This window comes from Uloborus diversus, chromosome 2 (assembly GCF_026930045.1).
Source record: "Uloborus diversus isolate 005 chromosome 2, Udiv.v.3.1, whole genome shotgun sequence".
Lineage (NCBI taxonomy): Eukaryota > Metazoa > Arthropoda > Arachnida > Araneae > Uloboridae > Uloborus > Uloborus diversus.
In genome coordinates this window covers 24,332,025-24,348,890 of record NC_072732.1, presented here as the reverse complement: position 1 = coordinate 24,348,890, position 16,866 = coordinate 24,332,025, and the positions used below count along the sequence as shown (strand labels likewise).

The 16,866-nt window shown below is 32.7% G+C and overlaps 1 protein-coding gene across 1 annotated transcript in view; it reads right to left on the bottom strand.

Moving 5' to 3' along the window:
• LOC129217782 (CLIP-associating protein 1-like) overlaps nt 1-13,735 on the bottom strand; it is an 86,044-nt gene extending 72,309 nt beyond the window's left edge. Inside the window, exons 1-4 of the mRNA XM_054852125.1 lie at nt 13,717-13,735; nt 11,798-11,848; nt 2,236-2,303; nt 614-706 (exon numbers count right to left, since the gene is read on the bottom strand). Coding sequence (XP_054708100.1) covers nt 614-706; nt 2,236-2,303; nt 11,798-11,807 — 171 coding nt within the window. The 5' untranslated portion in view covers nt 11,808-11,848; nt 13,717-13,735. The remainder of the gene's footprint in view (nt 1-613; nt 707-2,235; nt 2,304-11,797; nt 11,849-13,716) is intronic.
• Between the last annotated feature and the right edge of the window lie 3,131 nt (nt 13,736-16,866).

Sequence of the window (16,866 nt, the reverse complement as noted above, 5' to 3'; positions counted from 1 at the left end):
AGACATTGGGAGGGTCGTCAAGTTTTTGCATGTGTAATTTTGTTTTTGTTGGGAATATTGCTTCCTCGTCAAACATGGGGAGGGATCAGAAAAAAAAGAAAAACATAGAAGAAAGTTTCGTGATGGCTACAACATACTAGTTTTTAAAAAGTGGCAATAACAGAAAATACTTTCCAGTACAAAACTTTTTATTCATTTGCGGGTCATTTTAGAAAAAAAAAAAACTGCATATATTTATTTCTAAATTAGAATGCATAAAAAATTATCTTGTGTCTCATTTAAAACATTTGCAAATTTATGTTTTGTACAAAATATTTTTTAAACACTTGCATAACTAATTTTCAAAACATAAAAGTGCTCTTTGAATGCTAAAACTGGTTGCACAATTTAAAATCTATGTAAAAATAAATAGCTATGACTTATTCAATGCATGACATTTTTATTTTTTGAAAAGAACTTTTTATGAAGAAGATGAAGAAGTGCAATTGAGCATTTTCATTAGACAAAACAAAACTAAAGATGGAGAAAGGGGGGGGTGGAGAGGTATTAAGGAGGACATTACAGGTAAAATAATAGGAAGTGAGACAAAAAATAAAAAAACTATCAACTTTACCAGCTCAATTCTTTTTTCCCAATCATTGCTGGGATCACCAAGCGTTTCCTTTATTTTTGTCATTTCTGTTTCGAGGTCTTTAGAAGAGTAAAGCTAAAAGTAAACACAAGTAGAAAAAGTATAGTATAAGAAAACAAATAAGAATATTTGAAGAAGGAATCGATTTTCATTGATAAAAAAGATAAAATTTAACAAAAATCTTTAAAATGTGAGACTAAGAAGAGTTTTGAGCCAGAGCTTTAAATTTACAGAAAGCTTTGCAACAAAGAATATTTGCTTTTTTAAATTTCCCTACTGGAATTCATTTCAGAAAATATCAATTTTAAAGGTATAAAAGCTGGTTCAGAGAAATTGTAATTTGAGACATTTTAAGCAAAGTGAAGAATTGTCATTGGCTCAAACAAATTAAACGTTTAACAACTTTTGGACACAATGCATTTAGTCTATTAAGAGCCTGCGTTATTTATTCAATTATTTGCATAAAATCCTCTTTTTTTTTTTGAATTCATACTTAAATTAATTGAAGAACAAATTTAAACAGCGTAACTATAAATAAATAATATATTTGTCATAAATATGTTTAGTGTTAAAAACAGAACTACACAAATACAATTTAAACTTTCCCCTTGGAATAGTTAGCAAGTGGAAAAAAAAAAACTTTTAGAGATCTGCTCCAAAATTTTAATATATACAGGAGATTTTGCACAAGTTGTCTGCTGTTGTAGGTAATACCTGTGGTTAATAGAACAAAGATGAAATAACTGCACTTATTATTTGATGCATGCCGAATTGAGGGAATTTCTTGCAGAAGAATTTTATACATTGTTTTCATTGGCTTTTTACTTTTCCTTATTAAGCTTTAACAATGCTTCAAGGAGGTTAAAGTCCCAGGGAACTATTTGAAAATCATCGCTGTAGAACCAGGGGTGATAGTGGACACAAGTAAAATTTCCTGAAAGTGAAATTTTCTGAAACTACGAAGAAGCTCAACCTTTTTAATGTCTTCGCAAAGACATAATTTCTGCAATAGAACTGTATCTACGTATTGCATCAACTTACATGAAATTAAATGATTTCAAAAATGTAACTTCACATATTAATCATACAAAGGCAACAAGCATTTGATTACTACATCCATATTTATTTATTTGACTGCTACCTATCATTTTCATTCCAAGAGCTATAAACCAGTTTTCACCAAAAAGAAAATTCAACAAGCATATGAAAAACATTTTAGTATTTGTAAAAGTTAATCTCCTGCAGAAAACTCAAGTATAAAACATACTATGAAGAACAAAATCTGGAATTTTTATCCATTAAATCAAAATACAATAGTGTAATGCCATTTCCATGCTATCAAACACTGCACCACATCCAAACATTGGAATAATTTACAAAACGGAATAGTTATAATAATCCCCAGGCATATACACAAGCAACTGTTAATATTATGCCTTCCAACAAAATAAAAATTGAAAAATTGTTATTTATTACACTGCAATTAATAGCAAATTTACATAATAGTCTATTGGTTATCAAGATTATCTTTGAACTGTGCATTTTTGACGACATATCTTAATTTAAAGCAAATGAAAGATAGTTAAGAACGAAAAGGCAATTACATTGATTCGAGGAACTTCCTCAAAAGATTTCATGAACAATTCTTCATCAGCTCCACCAGCACTTCCACCTGCAGAAAATACATTTTTAAGAGTTAATACAATTACTTCTTCAGTAAAATGTACAATCCTGCTGAGAAGTACATTTCCTCTTCTCTCATAATTAATTTGGTTGCTACAATACATCATACAGAGATTAAAAAATTCTTCAATACAGTAGAAGACCGTTATAACGCACACCTTGGGACCAGAGCTTTTGCGTTACACAGATCATTTCACAAATTTTTAAACTAATATTCAGAATATATCTATATATTAGCACTTCAGAATGAGTTTTATCTGCAGTGAGTATTAAAGCACTAATTTACAATTAGTCATTCACAAATAAATATGTTTCACAATCAAAAGAAAGTGCATTGTCCTGCACTTCTGCTAGCTTCATGGTTTGCATAACAGCTGCATTTTCAAGCGCCATCTGGTATTTTTTGTTTACTATGAGTACTCATTTTCAATTTAAAAGCTTTGAATTAAGATGGAAAGAAGAAAAACTGTCTCAAAATTTAATTTCCCTAAAAATTTTTATGTTTGCAAAGCAAAACAGAGACTTAGACTTAACAGAGATTTCTTAGACTTCAAAACCTATTGTTTACTTTTGAAAAGTTGTGCGGTTTATAGAGAATTGCGTTATATAGGTCGGCTTTATAACGGTCTTCTACTGTATACATTTTTTTTTTTTTAAATACTCTCACGACAGTGAGTATTTGGTAATATTCTCTTAATCCTTCATCTCAGTATTAACGTAATACACATGTTTAGATGCGAATGAGTAACTCCAAAGAAAATGTTTGGTAAATATATCTATACAACGTTTTATCGAATGCTGAAAATGGCCAATTTAAAATGAATCAAATACAAAAATAAAAAAAAAACAATGAAACACTCTTTTATTCTAGAAACACTACTTTCCTATTTTCTGAAAAAAAAATTTCCTTTGAAGGTACCCAACCAAATTTAAAGGATTCATATGAAATTCAACAAGCAAATTTGCTTTTAACAAATATACTCCTTTACACAGCATTATCTTTTCTAGGTAGTTTGCTCAGTCCCCCCCCCCCCCCATTATTGAAGACATAAACCACTTAGGGAATGGAAAGCCAGAGCTACATATTTTACACAGCCAGAATTTAATTTTGTTGTTTATTACAACTCAAAAAAAATTACTCCCTGTTGAAAACTTTGGTGTAAAAAAGGGACAGCTCCATATATTGCCGATTTTGTAGTTATTTTTAATTGATATTCAATAGTTATCCTTATTCAGAACAATATTCAATTTGGATACCTTGGTACAAGAATGGGACAGTTCCACCTTTTGAAAACTTTCAGGAATAAAAAAAAAGGTTTAAAAGTTCATTTTTAAAGTTTTTGAATTATGTGTACAAAAATGTTTTCTATCATTATGTACAAGACAGAGACATCTACAACTAATGTTCCATAAGATAATTTTTAAAAGGAACTCTAACAGGCAATATTTCAAGAGAGAGAGAGAGAGAAAACACACACATTACCTACTTTATTGTATTATTTTTTAACTAAAGGCATTTTTTATCACAAGTCCCCCCCCCCCCTTTATTTTAAGAACCAAGTATTATTGATTTATTAGTAAAACTCCAAAATGTATTTCAATTGTTACATGTATTTTGAGCAAGACAGTTCCAATGGGTGAGAGTTAATTGCACGAAAGTAACATTATATTTTATTAAAATGTCATTGACATTGGTTTCATAGATGCAAATGCAACCACAACAAACTATCAAGACAAAAACTTTAAAAATGAAATTTTAAACCTTTTTTTTTTTATTCCTGAAAGTTTTCAAAAGGTGGAACTGTCCCATTCTTGTACCAAGGTATCCAAATTGAATATTGTTCTGAATAAGGATAACTATTGAATATCAATTAAATATTAACATATAAGTTTCCTTAATAACTAACAAATACTAGTTGTACTATAGTTGGAGAAAACCTCATCTGACAGCACTGTGAAGCTACGCAGATCCTAATTGCAATATTAAGGCGCCTCCAGGTTAGGTTTGCCCCAACAATAAAAATGGCTGACATTTGTTTAAGTGGGACTAACAGTTTTACCTGGTTGCCAGACAAAAAAAGAAAAAAAAATCAAAATTTCCTGACAATGTGTTCAATATTCATTACATTTGAAAGTAAATTAATACAAAAACAATTGAGCTGAAAGTTAGAAATCTTTTCTTTAAAACTACCATAGCTGTTGTAATGCTTTTTAAGCACTGAACGAAGTAACAAGCATTCATAACATCGCATTCTATAAAAACAAGTGCCAATTGCTTTTATCCCTCCAGACTCCGGGCATTATGCCAGAGTAGACTTTTAATGGTTTAGGAAGCTATGAATGACATAGCTCCCCCTGTGATCAATCAAGGTAATAAAAACAAACACAAAGTGCATTTTTAAAAATAAAAGCACAAATGTTTAAACACAATGACCATTCAAAGTTATATAAATTTTCAAAGGAAAACATGCAGCGCATAAAAAATAAAGGAATTCTCACCTTAAACAGAAATTTAAAAATGTAATCACAAATATAAAATTACACATATAGTTAAAATATATTAACAGTGCATGTTACACAAAATATTTTAAACTAAACCATATAATGCACTACCAAACCATGAAAATGTTTTGTTAGTCAAATTTAATACACAACAACAATACCCAAGCATGTTAGTACCATTCCTTCATAAGGAATTCAGCCTTGAGAAAATGTTAGTAAATAAAATAAAGCAACTTTAAAAGAAAATAATACACAGATCAAAATAGTTTGCTATCAAAAGGAAAAAATATTGTTGAACATTTTACAGGTTATTTCTTTATTTGATTTTTATAGGGGGGGGGGAATAAACAACAGCGAAGTTACTACATTTTCTGAATAAGAGGTATCAACTTCAAAAGTCAATAATTTTTTTTAATTTAACATTTGTTACCATGCAAAAAAAATATAATAAAAATTTTGCTGGTTTTATAAGGATAGCTAATTTTTAAACTTTATGCAATATACAAAAAACTCCTTTGAAATTGACTTTCAAATTCAGCCTAGCGTTGCAACTGGATATGAAATGTATAGCTGCCAACTTTTAAAGACCCGATGAAAAGTTTGGAGACTTACGAAAGTTTGAATGTAAATGGGATTTTTAAAATACAAATAGGGATTTCTTAAACTAAGACTATATAGGATGCAAAATTCAAAAATTGAAGGTATCTTTTTAACATTCCTTGCAACGGATGCAAGTTTAGGAAGTTCAAGGGGAAATCGGGTCAGTTTTACTTCATTTTTCGGGAAATAAAACTTTTTGAAAGAAAGAAAATGAAATAAACATAGTTCAAAAATGATGTATTCAATTTTTGTACACATGAAAAGTTTTTGTTTTTGCGATCACGATCGTCTTATTATAGGGTCTTTTTTCCGTAATTTTAATCACTAGAGTCTCTTTTTGAGGGAATTTTCGTGGTTTTCATGAAAATTCGGGAAATATTTACTTTATTAAGGAGTTAGGGAAAAGGCATCACAATCCAGGAATCTCCCAAACAAATCGCAAGAGTTGGCAGCTATGGATATGTAATTGTACACTCCTGCTCATAGGCTAGGTAATAATTTTTAACTCTGTTTTTTCTAATGTCTCACTCCCTTTTTTTTTTAAACATATGGTCTTAAACTAACACCAGAAAAAAATTGTCATTCTCCCAATTTTAAATGATGCCACAAAAGCTGGAAATGTGGTCATTAAAAAATAGATATATATATGACTTTCTTCATTTTTAAAAGAAAAAGTGATTTTATGTACCATAATAAGCTAAATAATATCACATTAAAACATATATTAAAATTAACTGCATGTACATGTGTCACGGTATTGGGCTCGTGACATTCCGCACGGGATATATTGCATGCAGTTCCGCTTGCCACTCCGTGGGTTTGGTGAGTGACAGTTAGCAGGGGTGGCAGCACCTTACGATCAAACGGCACGACCTTGAGGGTCACGGATTTTGATAAAATTCCAGCTATAGGTCCATTTCCACTAGGTATGAGCGCAGGTAAAGCGGTTTGACTGCATAGTCCCTGGTTTGGCTGCAACGAGGGCCCAAAGTTGCTAGCTTGGCCCTAGAAATCCAATGGAGTTTCCATTGGAATTTCAGACTTCGACACTATGTTCGATCTCCCAACACCTTTGGCATCTTTTGTTAGTAAATTGAGTATAAAGGAGAACACGTATTTATTTATGGGCACTATCAAAGTTATCTGAAAAGTCGAAACGATTTTGTATTTTTTTTTTCGTGTGTGTGTGCCATGTGCAATAAATCAGAGCTTTTTCTTCTCTCCCATTATTTTTGCTTATCAATGTGCGGTATCTTTGATAGCAGACGATAAATATCCAGTTAAAGTAAATGTTTTTATTAGCAAACGATAAATACTTTTTACTAGCACACGATTAATACAAAATGAAAATAATTAGTTTTATTTGCAAACGATAAATATCCTGTAACTATGTTATTTTGGCATTCACGTTATTGAAATTAAAAGTAATAACCAATTTAAATTTGAGAACCGCTTATCAAAAATTAGTATCCAACATAATTAATTCGAAGGTAAGCATACAAATGTCTCATACTGCAGTACAGTAACAGAAAAATGGATAAAAATGATAATTTTAAAGGAAACATTTTTGCATCCTGGGTCCAAATTATCAACTTCTGACCCCTGTTGCAGCCGAACTAGGGCCTATGCAGTCAAACCGCTTTACCTGCGCCCATACCTAGTGGGAACTGACCTATATCTGGAATTTTGTCTAAATCCGTGACCCTCAAGTTCATGCCGTTTGGTAGTTAGTTATAGTTATAATAACTTATTTTGTGCTTAAACAGTTCTCTGCTGTGGCTCCGTAAAGGGCAGTAACTTCAAAATTTTAACTTTTCATTTTTTTCTGCATTTTTTCATGCATTGTATCAAAGCTTTATTGTACAAGCTTGCTTTTTTTGTTTCCGCTGAGAAAAAAAGACCGAAAAAACATCAAATTCCAATATTTCCCTATTGTTACTATATTGAATACAAAACTTGTTTCTTTAAATACCTTGAATACTCACTACTGTCATTCAAGGGAGCCCATATAGGGCGGCAAGGGGTCTCAAGCCCCCCTCCCCCTTTGAGATGAGAACTTCCTTGTTTTTATTGCTTTTTTCTTTGCAAAAATGTAAAAAAAATATTTTCTATCCTTCAATGAATAGGTTGTTAAAAATGTCAAATTTTGATATCTTCAATCTGTATTGAAATCAGTTTCCATGAGGAAAATGTTCTGCTAAACCATGTGGAAAATTTCTGAACTCCCCCTTAGAATTTTGTATACGGGCGCCCATGCTGTCATTTACCTAACCACAGCAGTTCTAGTCCTTACTTAAGTTATTTTTACCATTAAATATTTGTAAATTTAAACGGAGTGAATTACTGTAAATGTAAAAATTGAAGAATTTGGATATTTTATTTCATTTTTCACCCCCTTAGCAGCAGGGCCGGATTTGGAAGTGTGGAGGCCCCGGGGCCACGAAGGAGTGGAGGCCCCTAACCAAGGTTCGAAAGGGTCATCATATTTTCAAAAATATCCAATACTTTGATCTATATCCGAATATTTTGATATATGCATATATCCAATATTTTCGACTCGTGAAAGTTAGGATATTTTGTAAAAATTTTATTGTGGGGGCCCCTTTGTTGTGGAGGCCCTGGCCCCGCCTGCCCTCCCCTAAATTCGGCCCTGCTTAGCAGCATATGTAAAAACTTAATTTTAAAAAAATAATTTTTACCAGTTACTAACCTAAAAGGAAAAGAAATAGGGAGTGAGACTCATAAAATTTTTAAATTAATTTTTTGCCTATACACTAAGAATCTAATACTGCTCATAAAAAGCAAGAAAAAAAATGAAATTTTTGAAAAATAGTTTGTGATGATAATTAGCTTTCATAATTTCCCTACTTAACGACCTTAAAGTAACTTGACTTATTTCAAATAACTTTACCGAAAATCTTCTGCAATTTGCCATTGACTTCTTGTATAGATGTAAGCTTTAGCTTCCCACTTTTCTCAACAGCATGCAATGAATTCTGATCTATTGCTTGAATAAAGGGAAATTGTATTTAAGGTCAAGATGTTTCTTATTAGTAGTAAAATTTCATAAATAAGGGGGACGGGGAGGCAAAAATGTGCTGTATACAGAATAGGACTGCTTGTAAAGAATCCACAGATGAAACAGACAGCACATAAAAGCAGAATAAGAAGAAAGCAACCCATATACATACGTTGGCATCAATCCCAAAGAAACACCATCCACTATAATATTAAAATCTGTTCGCGTCTGTCTGTCTGAAGATCTATCTTCTCTGGAACCACTGCGAATCGAGAGTCAAACGAGATGCCGATCAATTCGAAATTTTCCAAAGAAAACAATAGGACCAATCTCGTAATTGTGCGACTTTAATTAGCAGAGATATTACTTAAAACGTTAATTAACATAACGTTATTAAGGAATTTTTATTTGTTTCCTGTTGCCATTTTGCATATGCGCGAGCAAGTAAAATTCTAATAATTCTTTTAAAAGAGATTTTTTGGCTGCTGTCCAAATCTTAAAACAACGTTTCCATCTAGAATTTCATTTTAAATTAGTTTAAAATTGGTTGCTCTATTCGGACATTATTTTATCGTCTGTCTTTTTTTATTTTTTACATTCAACGTTCTTAACTCTTTTCAGCATATGAAAGTTGTTTCTTTAGCTATGTTTATTGATTGTAGTGTAAGTTTATTATTCACCGACCTCATATTTTGGTACATTTAGGATGTGCGACTAATTATGTTTACTTTGTTGGACTTTTTCCCGTCACATGGGTGAGTTTTCGAATTGTAATAACTCTCTTTTTCCTTCCTGTTTCTATTTTTGAAATACAGTTTGTATCGTTAAAAGAACATGTTAAAATAAGATTGTTTGAATTTCTTTAAGTGAAACAGAGTTGAACAAAAATATTGTTTTTAAGGATTTAACTAAAGCTTAATTAGAATCTGATGACTTGGTATTAAATTAATGCTAATTGGTATTTATTAAGTCTTTGTGCTTTATTTTCACGTAAGCAACCAAAAAGTATCTGTCATTTTATGTAAAAAGCTGATCGTAATTGTACATACAAATGTTTCAGATATAGTCTATCAGATTTAATTCAGTTTAAAGTGAGCACAGATTATAATTGATAATGCATGTATTTTTATCTTTTGTGCTAATTGAAAATACGCATAACTTGCATTATCGATAACTATGATTAAATTTAAAGAGATTTTTGCCAAAAATATGCTCTACTGGTGTTTTGCAAACCTTGCATTACGCATATTTATTTACTCCTTAGCGCTTTAGAAACTAATGTCAGAGTAATGCAAAAACATCAATTGGACATCTCTTTCGTTTTTTACGTAGCCCATGCAACGCCGGCACGCAGCTAGTTCTTATATTAAAAGATGATTCAAAGGGCAGATGTTAAACTAAATGATGGAGGAAAATGTGCAGAATTAAAATTATATTTGACTGAAGGTGTATTTGTAGAAGTCCTAAAATATGATTTAAATCATGAAAGAGTTACATTATTGTAAATTGCTTTGACACTACACCAAATGCAACAACACACAAAAATCACTCTATTCATTTAGAGAACAAATGGTGTTCCAGTTTGGAAAATAATTCATAACATTTTACCACACCTTTTAATTTGATTACTTGTTAGGAACAAAAAGATGATCAAACTTTCCACCTTTGTTTAAAATGGCAGAAAAAATGGAACCCAAAACTTTTTACAGATAGTATCGATTTCAACAATTTCTATTTTATTAACGCACATTCTGTGCAAAAGAAGAAGAACTAAAAGTTAACTGTTTTTGATTAATACATTGAAAGAAAGAAATTATTTCCACTAGAACTTTTTATATCTGACCATTACATAACTGTTGAAGATGATCAAGAAGTAGTTTAATGCATTTTCTAAGCATCAATTTTATCAGAAAGAGGTTTAATTCATCCCCAGAAACATAACACTTATTCTCCTTCTGCATCTATTTTTCCTGGTAAAAACATGAAACACGGCTCAAAAATTTTCTCCAACTGTTTTAACCAATCAAGCATTTTGCTGCATGATACATAGCTAACTCTCATGGACACAAAAGATGCTTCCAAATACAGTTACATATCACCAGTTCAAAGTTTGGGTGGTAAGAACAGTATACTTCAGAACAATGGGGTTGTTTCCTTCAGTCAAAAGTACTAGTTTTAGTAACTGCAATTGATAGAATAAGCAAAAAAAAAAAAAAAAAAACATGGACCCCAGAAAATACTTTCATTTTCCCAACAGTTATTTAATTAATTTTTAAAAAATTTCAATTTTTTAAACAAGGTGTGGTCTTTATGACGTCACAAATGATGTACTTTGACTTTGGCGAATCTGTCTACGGCATTTCCACGTTATGATAATCAAGAAGCAAATTAAATATAGCGCTCTACGATTGCTATCAACCATGTCATTGCTAATACACGTAAGTAAAGATGCAAGTTAAATATTTTGCTCTGTGAATGGCATTTCATCATTTGTGATGTCATTGGCAGAAGCGTAAACAATGAAAGCGCACCGATTAAAGTAATTTTTTTTTAAATATTAAACTTAAACAAATTACTTAAAAAATTGTCAGATCCTATGTTTTTATGCTCTTTCAGAAAAAAATAGTTTTTAACATTTTGGAAACGACCCCATTATGATAGCTAGTTCATCCCACAGCTGAATCAAGCAACGAAATAATTCTTTGAAGGAAACAAAAAAAAAATTATAAAGTTAAGATGTTAAATTGCTTGTAATTTTCACACCATAGTTTCATTGTTTCATACAATTTCTTATTATCATCTAAAGAAACTGAAGCACTAGAAATCTAGACTGCATACTCACAAGCCTGACAAAGCTAGTGCAGTCCAACTAGTTAAGTATTGCAATTAAAAGAGTGGAAAACTTTGAAAAAATACAACTGATAAAATGAAATAAATAATGATACCATGCTGCTTTTAGGATTGGATTTAACAGAACTATCAATTGCTCAATAACAACTCCCCCCTTCCCCCCACCAAAAAAAAATATCAACTCAACATAGCTTACATGTATAGAAGCACAGAATTAGTGGATATTTCATAAAAGAAATTGAAGTCCCCCACCCCCCACCACTCCAGTAACTTTTAAAAATGTGTATATAAGTTGTTTTCTTTTAACCATATTGGAAGATTGCAGCAGCTTTACAAAAAATTCTTTGACGTCCATTTCATGAAAACCGAATCACCATATCAGACCTCATCAAAGAAAAGATCTCGTTTCAAAGCCGAACACGAAGAAAGCCACAAGACAGAAATAAAAAAGCAGAGTGAACAATCACAGCTGTGCATGCAAGCGAGAAAAGGCAAATGCTTAATAATGCTACCTGATGACATAGGTTTGGATGCACTCTTCAAACTTGGCTTCCTTTTGGGGGCTTAGGAAAGGGGGTAAAAAAGAATTAAGCAACTACAGCATACATAAATAAGGGGAATGGATGATATTAGTCATTGTTATAAAACATGTAGATCAGATCAATATGAATGGCCATGTACAAAATATAACGTAAGTATAAATGCAAAATAATAGATGGAAAAAAAAAAAACATTCACAGACCACTTTCTATATGCCACATTTCATCCAGTATTATAATGAAGAAAACGTTTTTATTATGAGATGCAATTAAAATTAAACTTTAGTTATCTTTCATCATTAAGCTTAGATTCATGGTTGGAAATCATCAGTTCAATTTAAAAGAACTATTACATACATATAATCTTTAACAGCAGGCAAAAAGGCTTAGTTTTTCCTAAAAAGCCTTAGTTTCTGCTTCATTAAACAATATCACTACTCAATACTGGTTGTATACGGCCATCCACATTGATAGAGAAAATTTCAATAATTAGCAAAGGCAATCATTCAATTAATTCATTATTACTCAACTACAAAATTAAAACTAACATGCAGCATCATTTTCGGCAAGTAGCAAAAATTATGTTAAGAATTAGTAGTAAGCACTAAAAAAATAATAAATGTTATACGGCAAATTAATGAATAAGATTAAACTGGTATTTGCACTCACTACTTTGAACATTAAAAAACAACTTAAAATATTGAAACAGAATCTCAATTATATGATATAAATAAAGCTATACACCATTTTATACAGCTAATATTATTAAGAAAAAATGACCATTCAAAAGCTTATTTTAGTATTTTAATTTATGCTATATAGTGGCTACATACTAATTCTAAACTAATATATTCTTTTCTCTTGTTAATGAATAGAAACCTAAAGGACAGCTCACTTTTTTTTTTTAACTTTTTTACTTATAACTTCAATAATGAATCTCACATAGATGGAAAACAAACTAAGCATTCTTAGTACATACACATTTTAAGCCACATTCAGGCCCGTGTCCAGATTTTCATAAAGGGAGGGGTTTTAATCTAACCTGCGGGAGGGGGGGATTTCACCCCCCCCCCCAACAACCTTTAGTTTACTACAAATTGGCGATCCCAGTATGGCGTTTATACACCTGGAAGGGCTGCTGAACCCCCCCCCCCTTTTTGAGGGATAGTTTTGGCTGCGCAGGTGACCAAAGTAATCCTTCATTTTACAGGTTCACTTTGATCAAACCTTGTTTGTTTCTTTTAAATTAAATCTGCTTACTATGCGGTACATTGCAATAAATACTAAAACTTATCCACAAATTCTTTTATAATGTAGAATGTATATCAGGTTTTATGTTCTAAAAAATTGAAATAATGCTTAATAAACTAAACAAGAAAGTGGTTATTGCAGATACAAATTACATTACCAAACACCATCACTAATGCATCTTCATTGCTACAACATATGCTAAATTCATCATAACCTCCTTACAATAAGCAATATTAATGCTTTGCATTGATAGATCATTCAGCAGTTCTTCCACCTTAGTTTTTCCGAAATATTATTTCATTTGAGAAAGCTTTAACAGTTGTAAATTGCAGAAAAACTTAAGAAAAGAGAGAAAGCTAAAAAAAAAAAAAAAAAACGCTGAACACAAACTTTACATTAAAATTAATTTAAGCCAAAAAAAACATATTTTCTTCATTTTCCTTATTATTTTTCGTCAATGGGAGGGGTTTAACCCCTAAAACCCTCCCCTTGGACACGGCTCTGGCCACATTCATAAGTAAAATTTTTGCTTTCAATTATTTTATTATTAATATAGATTTAAAGGCTAAATCTAAAATTATTGCCATTAGTTTAACTAAAAATAAATTGAAAGGTCAAGGAGCGAAGAAACTGGATCTTACTATTAGCGCTTGGCAGAGATTTTGAAGAGGCAAAGATGCTTCTCCTGGCAGGAGGGGCGCTACTGGCTCTTTTGGAAGCCACTTTTGTAAGTGTAGCCTGTTAAAACAAATTTTGTAATAATACTACATAGCTCAAAAATACCAAATAGGAACGAAGTGCAAAAAAAAAAAACAAATCAGAAGATTAAAAATGTTCACATTAAGAAAATAAAAGTATACAGTCAAACCTTGTTAAACCACTTACCTTACGTGAAATACACCGCCAGCTCAGTCATTTCCAGCCGTGGACTGCAGTTTCGTGCTTATTAGCACTCATCAGCCCGGCATAGGAAAGTGACTGAGCTGAAGATGGAAAACCTCTTAAGGAAGCCAAGAGTGCCAAACAAACTGGTAGCTAATATAGAATTAGCAGACCAGACGAGTGACCGAAGCAGTGGTTCGGTTCAACTCGAAGATTGAAGGCAAGGCATGGTATATTCAGTAAATTACCGCCCAATTAGCCACGGCCAAAGCAGAAATACGTTAAATACACCGCCAGCTCAGTCATTTCCAGTCGTGGACTGCAGTTTCGTGCTTATTAGCACAATAAGCACGAAACTGCAGTCCACGGCTGGAAATGACTGAGCTGGCGGTGTATTTCACGTATTTCTGCTTTGGCCCTGGCTAATTGGGCGGTAATTTACTGAATACACTTAAATTAGCTTACGTTCGATGAGCACGACCGGTAGCGACCGGTTAGTTAATTACGTGACAGCTAATGATCACGTGCTCCAATCAACAGCTTAGAATGGTAACCGGTTGATCATAGAACGCTGCGGTTAGTAACCGGTTACTTATTGGTCGACCGGTGAGGTTCGTCGAACGCAAGGTTAGTGACGTGCCAAAAGTCGACCGAAGTCAAAGATAGCAGATTAACGAATTTTTCCCAATCCTGCACAAATGCATGTGTTCATAAAAATATATTTGACAGCATGCATTTTCCTTTCATAACGAACTTGATAACGAACTATGCAAATGATTTTCCTGCAATATGTTTTTCAGCTACTTTTTTTTTAAATCACGAATTAGAAAAATGACTAACAATAAATAGCTTGCACACTGGTTTTACCTACAACCTAACAGACACAAAAGCAATCTTAGGAAGTTCATCCTGTGGTTAATAAGTAAGATTCAATACTTTGACGTTGAGGAAAAAAGATGCACAAATATGCGACAGTGTATAATCGCACCTCATTAATTTTACCTTTTTTTTCTTTTGAACAGATAATTGGTGGAAAATACGTTGGGAATTAAGAGTACTTAATTTTGTAAAGCGAAAAAAATTTTCTTTCTTCAAAAAATCAATTTTCCCTGATTTTTTTGTTATTTTTTCAAAATTCCCTGATATTTCCCTGACTTTTTCCCTGATTAAAAAAAATCCCTGACTTTTCCCTGATCTCCCTGATCTGTCGCCACCCTGTCTTGACATCTTTGCTGAATGAAGCAAAAGAACACGATATTACAGAATGATACAAACTGTTGTTTGCTGAAGTCTTTTTTCCCTTTTCACTCCAGGGTCCCCCGTACCTACCACTATTTGTGGTTTGCTGAAGTCTGCATAGAAAGTAAATTAAGCCGCAACTCCCCCCCCCCCAACCGGAATATAAAAAGGGGCAGGAATAAATCTCTTCATAGCTGAGTAGTGAATCGCCAAAATGAAAAAGTTGAAAGTGGTGGGAGAGTAAGTAAGATCGAGTTAAAATTCGTACAGATGTTGGAAACAATGCTCCTAGGCAACTGAGTGAGACACGGGGCGGATTAAACAGAAAAAAAAAAGAAAGTAGGATGCTTTTACCTGGGGGCTAATCTAGGTACAACTGTATGGAGAATAAGTGGCAGGTGTGCGACATTTCATGATTTCCCTTCCAGCCTCGTCATGGACATTCGCTCTCTTAAATGACTTGACCCCATGTTTGAAGTGTTTGACATGGTCTTTCATCATAGCAGTTTAAAGAGTAATAATATTGCACCTCGTATGCAGTTCCCTTCGAAAATCAGTCACTATTGGGGGACAGCGGGGGGTTTAAGGAGGGACTTTATCATTCCTATACAGAAATTTTTTTTCAATGTCTTTCTCAGTTAAGCTTGCCAGACGTCCCGGTTTTCAGACAAAATCCCAGTGTCCTGGCCCATTTACTTCACGTCACAGTAAAATATAAATTTCATTACAAATGACCAAAAGAGTCCAAAAATAATTATTATTTAAAATAATAATAACTTTATCATTTCTGTACCTCAGAGCCGATTTTATGTTTATTACTGCATTGTATGTAAAATCCTAGTCCACATCGAGCCATCCAAACTTACTTCTAAAAAAAAAATCCTCTGTAATTATTTCCCAGTGTATGAAAAAAAACGTGCATCCTTTGCATGCTCCAGACAAACGTTTTCCCTATCTCCTGTAAAGTAGGGATTAAGTGCCTTATGTTACTCAAGACTCTGAGGCACAGATTTGTAATGTTGACCTGTAAAATTAATATCAAATAAATTTGTGAGTATTTTTACAACAAGATTAAAAACAAAAAAGACTGTCCAAAAAAGTCCTGGCCAATGCAAAGAAAACGTAGATATGTTGATAATTTTTGTTCCCCATTCAAAGTTTTTCTTCTTACTAAAGTAACTAGCCAAGTCTATTCTTGCCGAACTAAGAGGGCGGCAGTTTAACGAGGTTGGACTGTAAACTAGAATAATGAAAATTACATACTATGAAATTCCCTTTAACTAAGAGATGCATAGCATGCTTGGTGTGCACATTACGAAATTTTTTCTTCAGTGTCCAAACACTCTCATCAACATTTTCACTCTCCCTCTCTCTGATGGTACACTAAAGCCTTGAGAACAGCGGTAAGCCAAGATTAAAACTTTTGGTAATGACATATAATGCTCCCCCCCCCCCCCCCAGGCAAGTGGACAACGATGAAAAGAAATATTTGGCATTCACAAAAGATCTTGTATACTTGAGGCAAACCTAACCTGCAGCATTGTGAAGGCAACACAAATACAAAAATGACGACCAGCAACAGGCTCTGGGCCCAGCTAAGTTGGTCCTAATCAATTTACAATCCCCAGTGAAGATCAATGGCCCTCTCAAAACTATCTATTCCCTTGCTC